Source organism: Geotrypetes seraphini, chromosome 8 (genome assembly GCF_902459505.1).
Source record: "Geotrypetes seraphini chromosome 8, aGeoSer1.1, whole genome shotgun sequence".
In the NCBI taxonomy this organism is placed as follows: domain Eukaryota; kingdom Metazoa; phylum Chordata; class Amphibia; order Gymnophiona; family Dermophiidae; genus Geotrypetes; species Geotrypetes seraphini.
In genome coordinates this window covers 109278123-109291287 of record NC_047091.1, presented here as the reverse complement: position 1 = coordinate 109291287, position 13165 = coordinate 109278123, and the positions used below count along the sequence as shown (strand labels likewise).

General features: G+C 42.9%; 1 protein-coding gene across 1 annotated transcript; it reads left to right on the top strand.

Annotated features, from left to right (window-relative positions):
• The first annotated feature begins 11461 nt into the window (after positions 1-11461).
• On the top strand, positions 11462-12607 carry LOC117365503 (relaxin-3 receptor 1-like). The gene has a single exon (XM_033955981.1). The coding sequence runs from the start codon at positions 11462-11464 to the stop codon at positions 12605-12607; it is 1146 nt and encodes a 381-aa protein (XP_033811872.1).
• The last annotated feature ends 558 nt before the right edge of the window (positions 12608-13165 follow it).

The window sequence follows — 13165 nt, the reverse complement described above, 5'->3', positions numbered from 1 at the left end:
TAGTAATTGCAGGTGATGTGATTACAATATGTCAGATTTGAAATGTGTATCTTGCCAGAGCTGGCATTAGATAGCAAGTGTGAACTAGGACCTAAAGAGAGAGAAAAAGTCTTTTTTATTTATTTTGTTTACATCAAAGAGCCGGCGTGGGGTTGGAAAGGTTGTAACCCTAAACTTCTACTAAGACAAAGAGTCATAAGAACATAAGCATTGCCTCTGCCGGGTCAAACTAGGGCTCCATCGTGCCCACCAGTCCGCTCCCGCGGCGGCCCCCCAGGTCCATGACCTGTAAGTGATCCTTTACCTAAATCTATTATTCCCTAATCATTTAATATCCTGTATAGTATCCCTCTATCTATACCCTTCAATCCCCTTCTCCTTCAGGAAATCATCCAATCCCTTTTTGAAACCCAATATCGTACTCTGTCCTATCACCTCTTCTGGAAGTGCATTCCAGGTGTCTACCACCCTCTGAGTGAAGAAGAACTTCCTAGCATTTGTTCTGAATCTGTCTCCTTTCAATTTTTCTGAATGCCCTCTTGTTTTTGTTGTCCCTGCTATTCTAAAGAATCTGTCCCTCTCCACCTTCTCTATGCCTTTCATGATCTTATAAGTCTCTATCATGTCCCCTCTAAGTCTCCGCTTTTCCAGGGAAAAGAGCCCCAGCTTCTCTAGCCTTTCAGCATATGAAAGGTTTTCCATGCCTTTTATCATCCTTGTTGCTCTTCTCTGGACCCTCTCGAGTATCGCCATATCCTTCTTAAGGTACGGCGACCAGTATTGGATGCAGTACTCCAGATGCGGGCGCACCATCGCCCGATACAGTGGCAGGATAACTTCCTTCGTTCTGGTCATGATACCTTTTTTGATATTGCCCAACATTCTGTTCACCTTCTTTGAGGCCACTGCGCATTATGCCGCCGGCTTCATTGTTATATCCACCAATACCCCCAAGTCCTTTTCTAGGTTGCCTTCCCCCAGTATCATCCCTCCCATCGTATCTTTAGCAGGAGCTAAATCGGTTAACGTACCTTAATAAAAGGACCCCTAAGTATCTTGATAAAAAATTTGGCCCGCAACTTAGCCTATGTTTTAGGTTTCGGCCCTTTACGTGATTGAGTTTGACACCCCTGTTTTAGACCCTCCCTAGTTCCACCCAGAACATACCCCATTGCTATGTAGACATACCACAGTGTTGTACGTTCCTATTCTGCCTTTGAAAAATTAGGACTTGGATGTTTCAGGCGCATGGACATCATTTTGGCCTTTTGAGACATCCATGAGCTTCAAAACTTAGCACCAAAGTTAACAAAAATAATAATAACTACTAATCCAGATCATATTACATTACATTACATTAGTGGCTTCTATTCCTCCAGTACCTTGCAGTTCTAGGTGGATTACAAAAGAAGATAACTGGACATTTCCAGGAAAATTACAAATTAGGGTGCTGTTTACATGGTTGAGACTTTGATGGGAAATATACAATAGAGGGGATAGACATGGAGATGTGTTATGATTTCTTGATAAATTTTTTGAATAACATGGTTTTGATTTCTTTTCGAAATGATTTGAAGTCAGTCGTTGTTGTCAGCATGTTGGAGATGTGGTGATCAAGTTTCGCTAGTAGGTTGTCATACATCTTCTTGCGTTGTGTACCTTTGATTGGGGGGGTGGGTAAATGGGATCTGAGTTCTCTTTTGTCTGGTTGATTTGTTCCAGTTTAGGCAATTGTTTAGATACGTGGGGACAGTTCCATTCATTACTTTGAATAATAGACAGTAGAATTTGAATAGTATTTGGACTTGTATAGGTAGCCAGTGTGAGTCTAGGGATGCGGTGGTGATGTGGTCATATTTGCTTAGTGAATAGATCAATCTGATGGCTGTGTTTTGTACTGTCTGTAATTGTTTTATCATGTTTGCGGGGCACGGCAAGTAGAGGATGTTGCAGTAGTCCAAAAGTCCTAGGACTAGGGATTGGACTATGAGCCTATATTGCTTTTTGTCGAAGAATTTTCTTATTTATTGCAGGTTGCGCATGACTATAAAGGCTTTCTGGATGGTCTTGTTGATTTGAACTTGCATGGTGCAGCATCTATCTATCAGCACTCTGAGGAGTTTTAGGGCAGACCGTATTGGGTATTTGGTGGCGTTTATTGCTAATTCTATTATGGATGGGGTTTTGTCCTTTTCAAGCCGTAGAAATTTTGTCCTATCTGAGTTCAGCTTTAATTTGTAGTCTATCATCCATTATTCCACTGCTTCTAGTGTTTTTTCAGTTTCATATGAGTTGTTTTGACACTGACTTGGTCTGTCTCAAGGGAAATAGACCTTTATGTAGAAAGGTGTAGTTCAATTCATCTTCTATGCATTATTTTCTTTGCCTTTTTGTGCAGAGTCTTCTTCATATGCAATAGAAGCTCCAAGGGTGAAAACCACATCACAGTTTCAAACTGAATTATTAACTAGGAAAATTCATAAAAAGAAACATGTAGACTTAAGGGATTCAAAACCACAAGACTTGCACAGCAATCACAGCTATGACTGACGCTCTGTTTCTCTTAATATTCACGGAGAATTTCAGCCATAGGCACATAAGTGAGAGAACGCACCGCATAAAGGGAGAGATTGAGGTCCAGTGTGTATGTGTGTATTTGATCATAGGAAGGAGGAGCTGTCCTAATCTACCACTGTGATGCCAAGTTCTTGGGGAGGAGGGTGTAGTGCAATGAGAGTACATTTTTGGTGGAAGTAGAAGGAATCAATCTCAGAGAGAAGGAGATCTGATAAGTCAGCAGCCTTTGTGTAGCTTTAGGAAAGAGGCCCTTTGCCAATAGAGTTGATTTCAGTGATCTGATTCATATAATATCTCTACCTCAAAGAACTTCCGTAGGCATTGTAGGTGCCACACAAACCTTTTGTCATAAACACTCACCATGGCTGAACAACCTTGGATTTTGAAGTTTCAAGTTTATTAATATTTTGATATACCGACCATCACAAGTACCTGGTCTGTTTACAATAATAAAAAATAAAAAAATTATTTAAAATATTAAAATTATGTATAATACAAAAAGTCTAATTAAAAATCGGGGGATTGAGATCGAAACAAAGACTTGATTATGATGGGCATGGGACAGAAGGAAAGGAAGGGGAAGGGAAAGTTTAAAAAAAATATATATTGTATAAATAAAAATAAAAGGAAGGGAGGAAGGGAAGGAAAAAGCAAGAGGAAAGAATGGGTTATTGCTTCCTGAAAGCATTTTTATTTTCCTGTTTTTATTTGGGAACTCATTTGGAATTTTGATAAGCGTCTTTAAAGAGGAATGTCTTAAGGTGTGTTTTAAACTTGTTTAGGGGATTTTCAGAGCGAAGGTTCGATGGCATTGCATTCCAGAGAGAGGGCGCGACAACAGAGAAAATTGTGTTTCTAGTATAATATAAATCCTCGATTGAAGGGACTGTTAATAGATTCTGATTGGTGGACCTGAGGGTCCCGGAGGGGGTATGTGGGATGAGATATGTGTGCAGATGCTCCTCAGGGGTGTTCCCCTTAAAGCAGGGGTCTCAAAGTCCCTCCTTGAGGGCTGCAATCCAGTCGGGTTTTCAGGATTTCCCCAATGAATATGCATGAGATCTGTGTGCATGCACTGCTTTCAATGCATATTCATTGGGGAAATCCTGAAATCCCGACTGGATTGCGGGCCCTCAAGGAGGGACTTTGAGATCTCTGCCTTAAAGCATTTACTGTTTCAGTGAAAGGAACAGAGGGGGGCCAGGGGCTCCCACACCAAAATCTCCATATTCTGGGTTACCGCACACCCTAATTGATGTCTGCAGGGACAAAGCACAGTAGTCAGGTTGATCTAATAACTGTTTATTGCAGGGAAAAACATCTCACCGTTCAAAGGCTGATTGTGCTTTCTAATTTAAAAAGGTTTGAATAATTATCTATTTTATAAAGTTATAGAAAAAGAACTGCATTGTCATTTGTTGGAGAGCGCCAGGTGATTGGGCACAGAAATCAAGAATTTTATAGCAAACTGGTTGCTTCCATTATTTTTACTGATGCACCAGTCCAATCCTGTCGGGTCTACATTCACTTGTATTTCCGACTTTCCTGAGAAAAAGCAGAAGAAATTCATACATGGGATGATATAAAACTAGGACTGGGACAGCTGGCTTGTACATAATAGAATCTGCTTGCGATCCTAACACTAAGGGCTCCTTTTACTAAGCTGCGCTAGCGGTTTTAGCGCACGCTTAGCGCATGCTGCAATGCCGCGCGTGCTAGACGCTAACGCCTCCATTGAGCTGGTGTTAGTTTTTTTCGCATGGCGCGGGGGGGGGGGGGGGTTAGCACGCGCTAATCTGCAGCCCTAAGATTCTTTGCCACCCAGAGTTGAAAAGTTATCTCCTAGCCTTCGTGGTATGCACAAAAATAACCCATTTGGAGAAATAGCCCTTGAAAAAAAACAACAATGAACAAGCCCTGGATTCTCCAGAGATTGATTGCAATCCGTTGCTGTCTAATGGCAAAATAAAAGCATAAGTTCCAGAGTCACTCTAAATTGTGCAGCATCCCTTGTAGCTTGCAATTAGCTAGATTTCTACAGCACACACACCACCCTCCTGTCATGTGAACACAGAGGACGCCAGCGGTGCCAGAGTGTGGGGCATTAATAAAATATGATAAAAGAAAAACTCTCCCTGGGACTTCTTGTTTGGAGCAACTGGAGAGTTCTGTGGGGAGCAGAGCAAATTACGCTGTCACTTCTAATAAGAGGCAGGGGCTGGGGAAAGCGTCATTGCCACCAGAGGACTGCATTCAAAGTCATTGGAGCTATTGTGAGTCACTGACTTTATGGTTTATTCATGCCAGGAGAGGTCAATTTGTTAGACAGTGCGGATGGATGCCGGCCCACCCTGATCAGCACTCACAGGGTCAGGTAAAGCAAGTTACCAGCAGGGCAGTAATGAGCTGTGTGTTGGCAGTGAAGCCACACAGCGCACAAGGGAGGCGGAGCCTCCAAAATGTCCCTGCTTGGCTGTGATGCAGTGAGAGTCCATTGAATGTTAAATGTACAGCACTGCGTACATCTTTCAGCACTTAGAAATGATAAATAGTAGTAGTAGGGATAAGAGTTCTAGAGGGCATGTTGCACAGGAAACATTTCCAGTTCAGGATGGTCCTGGTTACCAGGTCTGGTTTGTACCTGAGCTCCATAGAGTTTTGTCCAAGAAAGATTCCCCCAGAAGCATGAAATGGAGAAAAGTCCTTTCTGAAGACCCATTGTTTCCCTAAAGGTAATATGTACTTGAAAGGAGGCGGATTTCCAAAATATTAGAGAAGCTATTATGTAAATTCAATTCCATCCCACGATGACTTTTAATAGCGATAATATATTTTTCCAAACCACATAAATCTTACTCTTACCATACATGTAGCGGTTGTAAAGCTGTGAAAGCCTGAGGTCATCATTCCGTTATACAGAACCATGGTGAGACCACATCTGGAATACTGTGTGCAATTCTGGAGGCCACATTACCGTAAAGATGTGCTAAGAGCAGAGTCAGTTCAGCGGATGGCCACCAGGATGGTCTTGGGGCTCAAGGATCTCTCATATGAAGAGAGGCTGAACAAACTGCGGCTCTACTCTCTCGAGGAACGTAGGGAGAGGGGAGACATGATTGAGACATTTAAATACATCTCCGGACGTATCGAGGTGGAAGAAGATATTTTCCTTCTCCAAGGACCCTCAGCCACAAGAGGGCATCTGCTTAAACTCAGGGGCGGGAAATTTCATGGGGACACCAGAAAGTATTTCTTCACTGAAAGAGTGGTTGATCATTGGAACAAGCTTCCAATACAGGTAATCGAGGCCAACAGCGTGCCAGATTTTAAGGGTAAATGGGATGCCCATGTGGGATCCTTAAGAGGGTGGAGTTAAGGATGGGTCATTAGGAGAGGGATCTCCAGGAGAGCAGACTCAGGGGGTGGGTCTGTGAAGTGGGCAGACTTGATGGGCTATGGCCCTTATCTGCCGTCATTTTTCTATGTTTCTATGTTACCCTGCCAGGAATTTTGCGTTTGTGTGTTGCTACACTGAATTTTAAGAAAATGTTAAAAACCCAACTGTTTGAATATAACATTTCAACTCAAAAAAGCATTTACAAACTGGATTTGAGGATTTCTGATGTTTATTGACCATTTTTAAGAGTGTTACTTATATATATGTTCGTTTAACATTTGGGGCTCCTTTTACGAAGCCGCGTTAGCGGCTTTATCGCATGCACCTTTTTAGCTCGCGCTAACCCCCGTGCTAGCCGAAACACTACCGCCTGCTTAAGAGGATGCGGTAGCGGCTAGCGCGACCGGCAAATTAGCGCACACTATTATGTGCATTAAACTGCTAATGCGGCTTCGTAAAAGGAGCTCTTTATGCGCGTTACTATGGAAACCGTAAAGGTACTATACGGTATAGAAATTTTTAGATACATAATAATAAATTGCGTACAATAATAAGTCTACACAAATGTAGAGCATTCAATAATAATATAATACAACACATAAATGAAATAAATATTCAATAATTTTCTATAATTTTCACATCCATTTGTCCATTTTTTCGCTGTTCGTTTTATTAAACAGGCGAACCATTCATGTGCTTCAACTTGTGTCCCAATAGATGTTTTTGCTGACTCGCAAAAGAACAGCCCTTCACATTCCCTTGCGTTTCTTTTTGATGTAAGCAAACAGCCTGACACAGAACTGTGTTTCGCCCACTGGCATCTTCAGGAGCTGTACTGGACTAAGGCTCAGATCTTCTCTCAATCCTTCATCAATCAAATAATAAATTAAAATAATAATAATACAAAACATCACAACCTAACTAAACAACACAAATAATACTGTCTAAAACTTTTCCACATACCGTTAAAAGCTGCGTACTAAAAACAAGGCAGAAACCCGGGGTTTGTCACAAACCAGGCATCAGATAAACCAGTAGGACCTGTGCTGTCCCACTTAGGAAATGGCTGGATAATCTCTTCAACCTATTTCCTTCCTTAAATACCATTAACCCTTCTATAATTACAATTATCTCCAAACCCATTCCCTATTCCATCACATTACAACAGGTTCCACTCCACTTCTTTATTGAGACCCCATGGGTCAATCATATTCCACTGATGAAATGAAACTTTTCTCTTTTCTAAGCAAAACCTCTGACACATTTCCACCTCGACCCAGCACTACATGGATCAAAACTACAAAACATATCTCTTCCACACTATGATCATTCATTTTCCAATGAGACACCAGAGGCGTCTCTTCCTTACCTAATCTCAGATTACTGAGTTGCTGGGCTATACGTTGTTTAATTTTTCTTTTGGTCTGACCGAGATACCACTTACCGCAAGGGCATTGTACCCCATAAACCTCTTGACTGGTCTCACAATCAGAGTAAGATCTTAGATAGAGTGATGATCCCTGCTGGTGTCAATTAATTTTATCTGTCTCAAGAGCATATCTGCAGTACACCCCCCCCCCCCCGTCTCCCATCACAGCAGAAGCGGCCACGGTGGGGATTCTCTTCATATACCCCCTGATTTGAATCGGACAATATTTCCATTAGATTTCTGCCCTGAGTATAAGGATGCAGATGTAACAAGGGCCAGTAACAACAAATCGATTTTCTGATTTGTTAGGCTTGATATGAATGCAGCAGCAAACAAGTCACATCTACCATTGTCCCTTTCTCCTCCTGTCTTTGTCCTTTTTCTTCTCTTACATTTGTCTGTACACAGCATTAATCTTTCCCTTTTATTTCTTTCCACCACTTTTGTTTTCTGCCAATCCACTCCTTGCTAAGTCTCTCCCCAATGGCCTCTTTCATATGGTTCTACTATGCCCAGCATCACCACTTTCACTCCCATCCTCTGCAGTCCAGCATTCCCTCCCCTTCCCTCTAACAGTCCATCTCCCCATTCTCCCTCTCCCAACCTCCCATCTCCTCAACAGTCAAGCATCTCCCCTTCTTCCTATGCCCTTTCAAATAGTCAAGCATTTCCCTCTCACCATCTCCCAATGGTCTAGTATCTCATCTCCACTCTCCTCCCCCCTCCGCCCACACACACTGGTTCAGCATGTAATCTTCTCCCTTCCCCTCACAGGGCCAGCAGTGGAGCACCTACACCTCTGTTTGCCTCCATTCTGCAGGTACAGTATCTATCCCCCTCTCTTCCTCTGCCCCAGTCCAGCAACTCTTCCTGTATTCCCACCTGTTCAACAGAGCAACACCTCCAGATCTAGCACCTCTCTCTCCTGCAGGTCCAAAATCTCTCCTTCACCCCCTCCCCCATTCCAATGCCTCAATCGCCCCCAGTAGGAGCACTATTGCAATTCTAACAGGCTGCCTTGGGGCCTCAGCTTTCCCAGTGATACATCCTTCCTACATGGATGCAGGAAATTGCATCAGAGGAAGTGGGATGTGTCACTGGGAAGTCTGAGGCAGCTGGTTAGAATTGTAGCAGTGCCACTACAGAGAGTTTGGGGAGGGGAACAGACACTGGAACGGGAGGGGGGGGGGTGGAGAGGAGAGACACTGAACCTGCAGGATGGAGAGGGAAAGAGAGAGGTGAGAGAGTGATGCCAGCACCTAGTGCAGCCCTAAAGCAAATAACCCGGCATTTGGACAATGCCTGGCATAAGAGTTGGGGGCTTGCGGCTAAGCTTCTTTTGTTGGACTTCTATACTGACAGGGGAAAAAGGTATCAGTTCTGAGTATTAGTGCATACCAATTGAAAAAAAGCCCTGCTTAAGAGCAAATCGGGAAATAATCTTTAATGGAGAGAGGTGCATTTATAAACACATGGGATAAACATAGAAGATTCTTTTGTAGAAAAAGGAGTGAATCAAAGTAAAAAAAATAACCTTCACACTTTGAAAAGGTTATAGAGGGCTGTGAGCTGACTGAGCAGCCAACGCAACTCTGGTCATCTTTTTAGGAGGACTGAATGGACTTTAAAGGTTTTCATCTGCAGCCATTTACAGTGTTACTATGGATTTAAAAAATATCATTTTTATAATTACAAATATTTAGGGCTCCTTTTATCAAGGTGTGCTATGGGGGTTAGCGCGTCGGACATTTCATCACGCGCTAACCCCTGCGGCATGCCAAAAAACTAACGCCTCATCAATGGAGGTGTTAGCGACTAGCGTTTGTAGGCAGTTGAACGTGCGATATTCCGTGTGTTAACCGCCTACCACACCTTGATAAAAGGAGCCCTTAATAAAAGGATAGATACATCTCAAAACACTATTCTTTTGGAAGAGAGGGACGATGGTGAATATCGATAATAGTGGTGGATTCCTAGAGTCACAGCATGAAGCCAAACTGATTTCCATGTTCAGAAATGAAATTCCAAGGTCACGTAACCTCTTCAAATGTGTATAGTTTCAGGTTTCAAGTTTTATTGTTTTTAATATACCGACCATCAACATGTATCTGGCCAGTTTACAAGGCTAAAATTTAAAATAAAAAGTAAAATAATAATTATATATATAGGGGAGGAGTGAACATTAAAAAGATGATTGACAAGTACTTACATGAATTTGAGAATAATAAGGGGAAGGAAGGGTCAATAAGGACATTATTAAAAACAAAATTTAAAAGAAAAGGGATGGGGGGGATATGACATCAGGAATGGGGATCAGTTCGTAGAAGCGGTTGAGATGATTTTGCTGGAAAGGAGGTATTTAGAGGTTATGGTATGCATCTTGAAATAAGAATGTTTTTAGTTTAGTCTTGAATTTGTTGAGAAGATTTTCATGACGGAGTTGAGGTGGCATGGCGTTCCATAAGGTTGGAGCAACTACGGAGAAGTTAGTTTTCCTAGTAAATTCATATGTATGCAATAAAGATGATTTTGCAAAGTCTGCGATGTACGGATGTTACATTTGCATCAGACACCAGTACGTAATTGATTTTCTTTGTTACCTTTGCAAACCTATTGATAAAGTTCTCGCTCTCAGATTGCTTCGGGAGAGAAAATTTCTCACTACGATCTGCGATTTATCTTGTATTTTATTTTTGTAAATATTTGATTGATTGATAAAGTCATACAGAAGATAATGGAACCCATGAGCTTTACACTCTTAGGATGTCCATTTACAATGGGTAACAAAACGGGAAAAAAATTCAAGATGGTAATGGCCATCATCAACTTGCTAACTTAAAAAGATTAAACTTGGAGTAGGCCTAGTGCAGGGGTGTCAAAGTCCCTCCTCAAGGCTGCAATCCATTCGGGTTTTCAGGATTTCCACAATGAATATGCATGAGATCTATTTGCATGCACTGCTTTCATTGTATGCTAATAGATCTCATGCATATTCATTGAGAAAATCCTGAAAACCAGACTGGATTGCGGCCCTCGAGGAGGGCCTTTGACACCCCTGGCCTAGTGGCAACCATTAATAAGTGATTTCAAAGGTCACCGCCACAATATAAATTTTAAAAAAACTCACACTCCATTCTCATATCCCCCAATTAAGGAGGTCAAACGGAGAAAACTATATGATGGCCTCCTAGCCACTCAAGCAGCCACACTAGACAACCAAACCACCAATCTACTGAGGGCATCCCTAGACTACAAAACTTTAGAAAAGAAATAAAGACTATACTCTTCAAGAAATCCCTGGAAAAGTGTCAAATACTGCCTCTCACTAAAGCCACCTACCCAAAACATCTAACCACACTCATTTCTTACTATCTTTGAAAATGACCAGATATCTTTTTGGTAAGATCTTTTTGTAATACATCCTTGATAATTCTTTTGTAATCTGCCTTGAACCGCAACGTAATGGTGGAATAGAAATCCCTAATGTAATGTAATATTTCTATGAGATGCCATTGGGGGGGGGGAAATAAGTTTTCATTTAAAAAAAATGTATTACGATCTTGATCTTTTGATGGTTCTGCAGTAAACACATCAACAACGGATCAAAGTGTGTGTGGGGGGGGGGGGAGGGAGCACGTTTGTCTGTCAGTCTGTCAGCAGTCAGAAGTTGGTCACAGTTCTGCAGCCATAACAAAAACAAAAAAACCCACCATCCCTGGGCAGGAAGCTCAGAATTCCCTTAAGCTGTGCAGAAAAGGGGGATTCGTTTAGATTCAACCTTTAAAACGATTTAATTCCTCTGGAAAGGGAGCTCTGGAGAGGAAACAGTTACCTGTGTGCAGCGTTTTGCACAGTTAACCAGATCGTTCTTGCCATGCGTGAAGAGCAAGAGGTATAAAACCCACCAAAGTGTTGGAAAGATCAGGAAGGTGCAGAAGGGTGGCAGCAAGATCCTCAGTGGCAGAACAGCGTTGCTATTGTTGGGTTTTGTTTGTTTGTTTGAAACCATCCGAATGACTTAGAAGCCAAAGGCAAGTGTCAAAAGAGTCTCTTAGAATATGTCTCTCTCCAGCTGCTGTGAACTGGAAGATAATGAGCATTTAGGATGGAGCAGGAACCTTACAAACCAAACCCTTTTGGACATGATACATCTTCTGACCATGGATGGTCTGGAAATCCACGCGGACGGCTCCAGAGTCGTCAGAATCGCCATCGCTGTGGTCTACTCGGTGGTCTGTGCTTTGGGAGTGGTGGGCAACCTCTTGGTTCTTTTCCTGCTTCACTCCAGGCAGCGCAGGAAAATGTCCACCGTGAGTTTCTTCGTCCTGAACCTGGCCGTGACCGATTTCCAGTTCGTCCTGACTTTGCCTTTCTGGGCCGTGGACACAGCCCTGGACTTCAGCTGGCCGTTCGGGAAAGTGATGTGCAAACTCATCTCCTCGGTCTCCACCATGAACATGTACGCCAGTGTTTTTTTCCTGACTGCTATGAGCGTGGCCAGGTACTGCTCGGTCGTCTTTTCCCTGCGAGCCAACGAAGGCTCTTCTAGGTGCCTCGCCAAGGTCGTCAGTCTTCTCATCTGGACGGTGTCGCTCGTTGCCACCTTGCCGCACGCCGTGTTCTCCACCACCCAAGTGGTCTCCGACGAAGAGCTGTGTCTGGTGAAGTTTCCCGAGGTGAGAAACGTTGACCCGCAGTTCTTGCTGGGATTGTACCAGACGCTGAGGATCCTACTGGGTTTTATCGTCCCCCTCGTAATCATTTCCGTCTGCTACTTCCTTCTGCTGAAGTTTCTCAGCCAACTGAAAATGAGCAAGCGCAATCCCAAAAGGAGATCCAAAGTCACCAAATCGGTCACCGTCGTGGTTCTGTCTTTTTTCATCTGTTGGCTCCCCAACCAAGCGCTCACGGCTTGGGGGATCTTCATTAAATTCAACGTCATTCCGTTCACGGGCGCTTTCTACACTGCCCAAGCCTACATCTTCCCTCTGACCGTCTGCCTGGCTCACACCAATAGCTGTCTCAATCCCGTCCTCTACTGTCTGGTAAGGAAGGAATTTCGAGAAGCCCTGAAAGAGTTGCTGTTCAAGCGGACTCCGTCCTTCTTCAAGACCCCCGAGCTGAAAACCAAAGCCAGGCTGAGAAAGGGACAGGTACACCTGATCATCCCTCTCCAAAAGACCCCAACGCAAACTTCTTATTAAGCAGGACGCTAGTTTCATAGAGGGGGGTAAACAACCCGGAAGATAGGACAAATTCAGTCTACTGAAATAATCCGTCTTTTGATTCTGAAGAGCGTAAATATTTATGGCTTACGAAGTGAAAGTCCCTGCAAGCCGATAGAATAGGGAGGAGGAAGAAAGGCAATCGTACCTACTGTACCTTTTTCTATTATAATTTTATTGTAACTTTTCTCCCTCCCCCAACTCCCTTCCTTATTTCATGTCAGTCAAGTCTGTCTGTCTTCCCCCCTTAATGTTGTGGACTCTCTCTCTCTCTCTCTCTCTCTCTCTATATATATATATATATTTATTTATTTTTTAAATCTTTTATTGTATCAACCTACTGTAAAACCGTCTAGATACTTGGGATAGACGGTATAACAAGAAACTTGGACTTGAGTCTGCCGTTTCAGCACCCTGGACAGCTCTAGGCACTTTCTCCCCAGTTCTCTTTCCACCCACCAGCCATTCCATCGTCCCCAGACTGCTGCACCGATGGCCATAACACCCCCAATATAAGGACGTAATAGATAAAGGCAA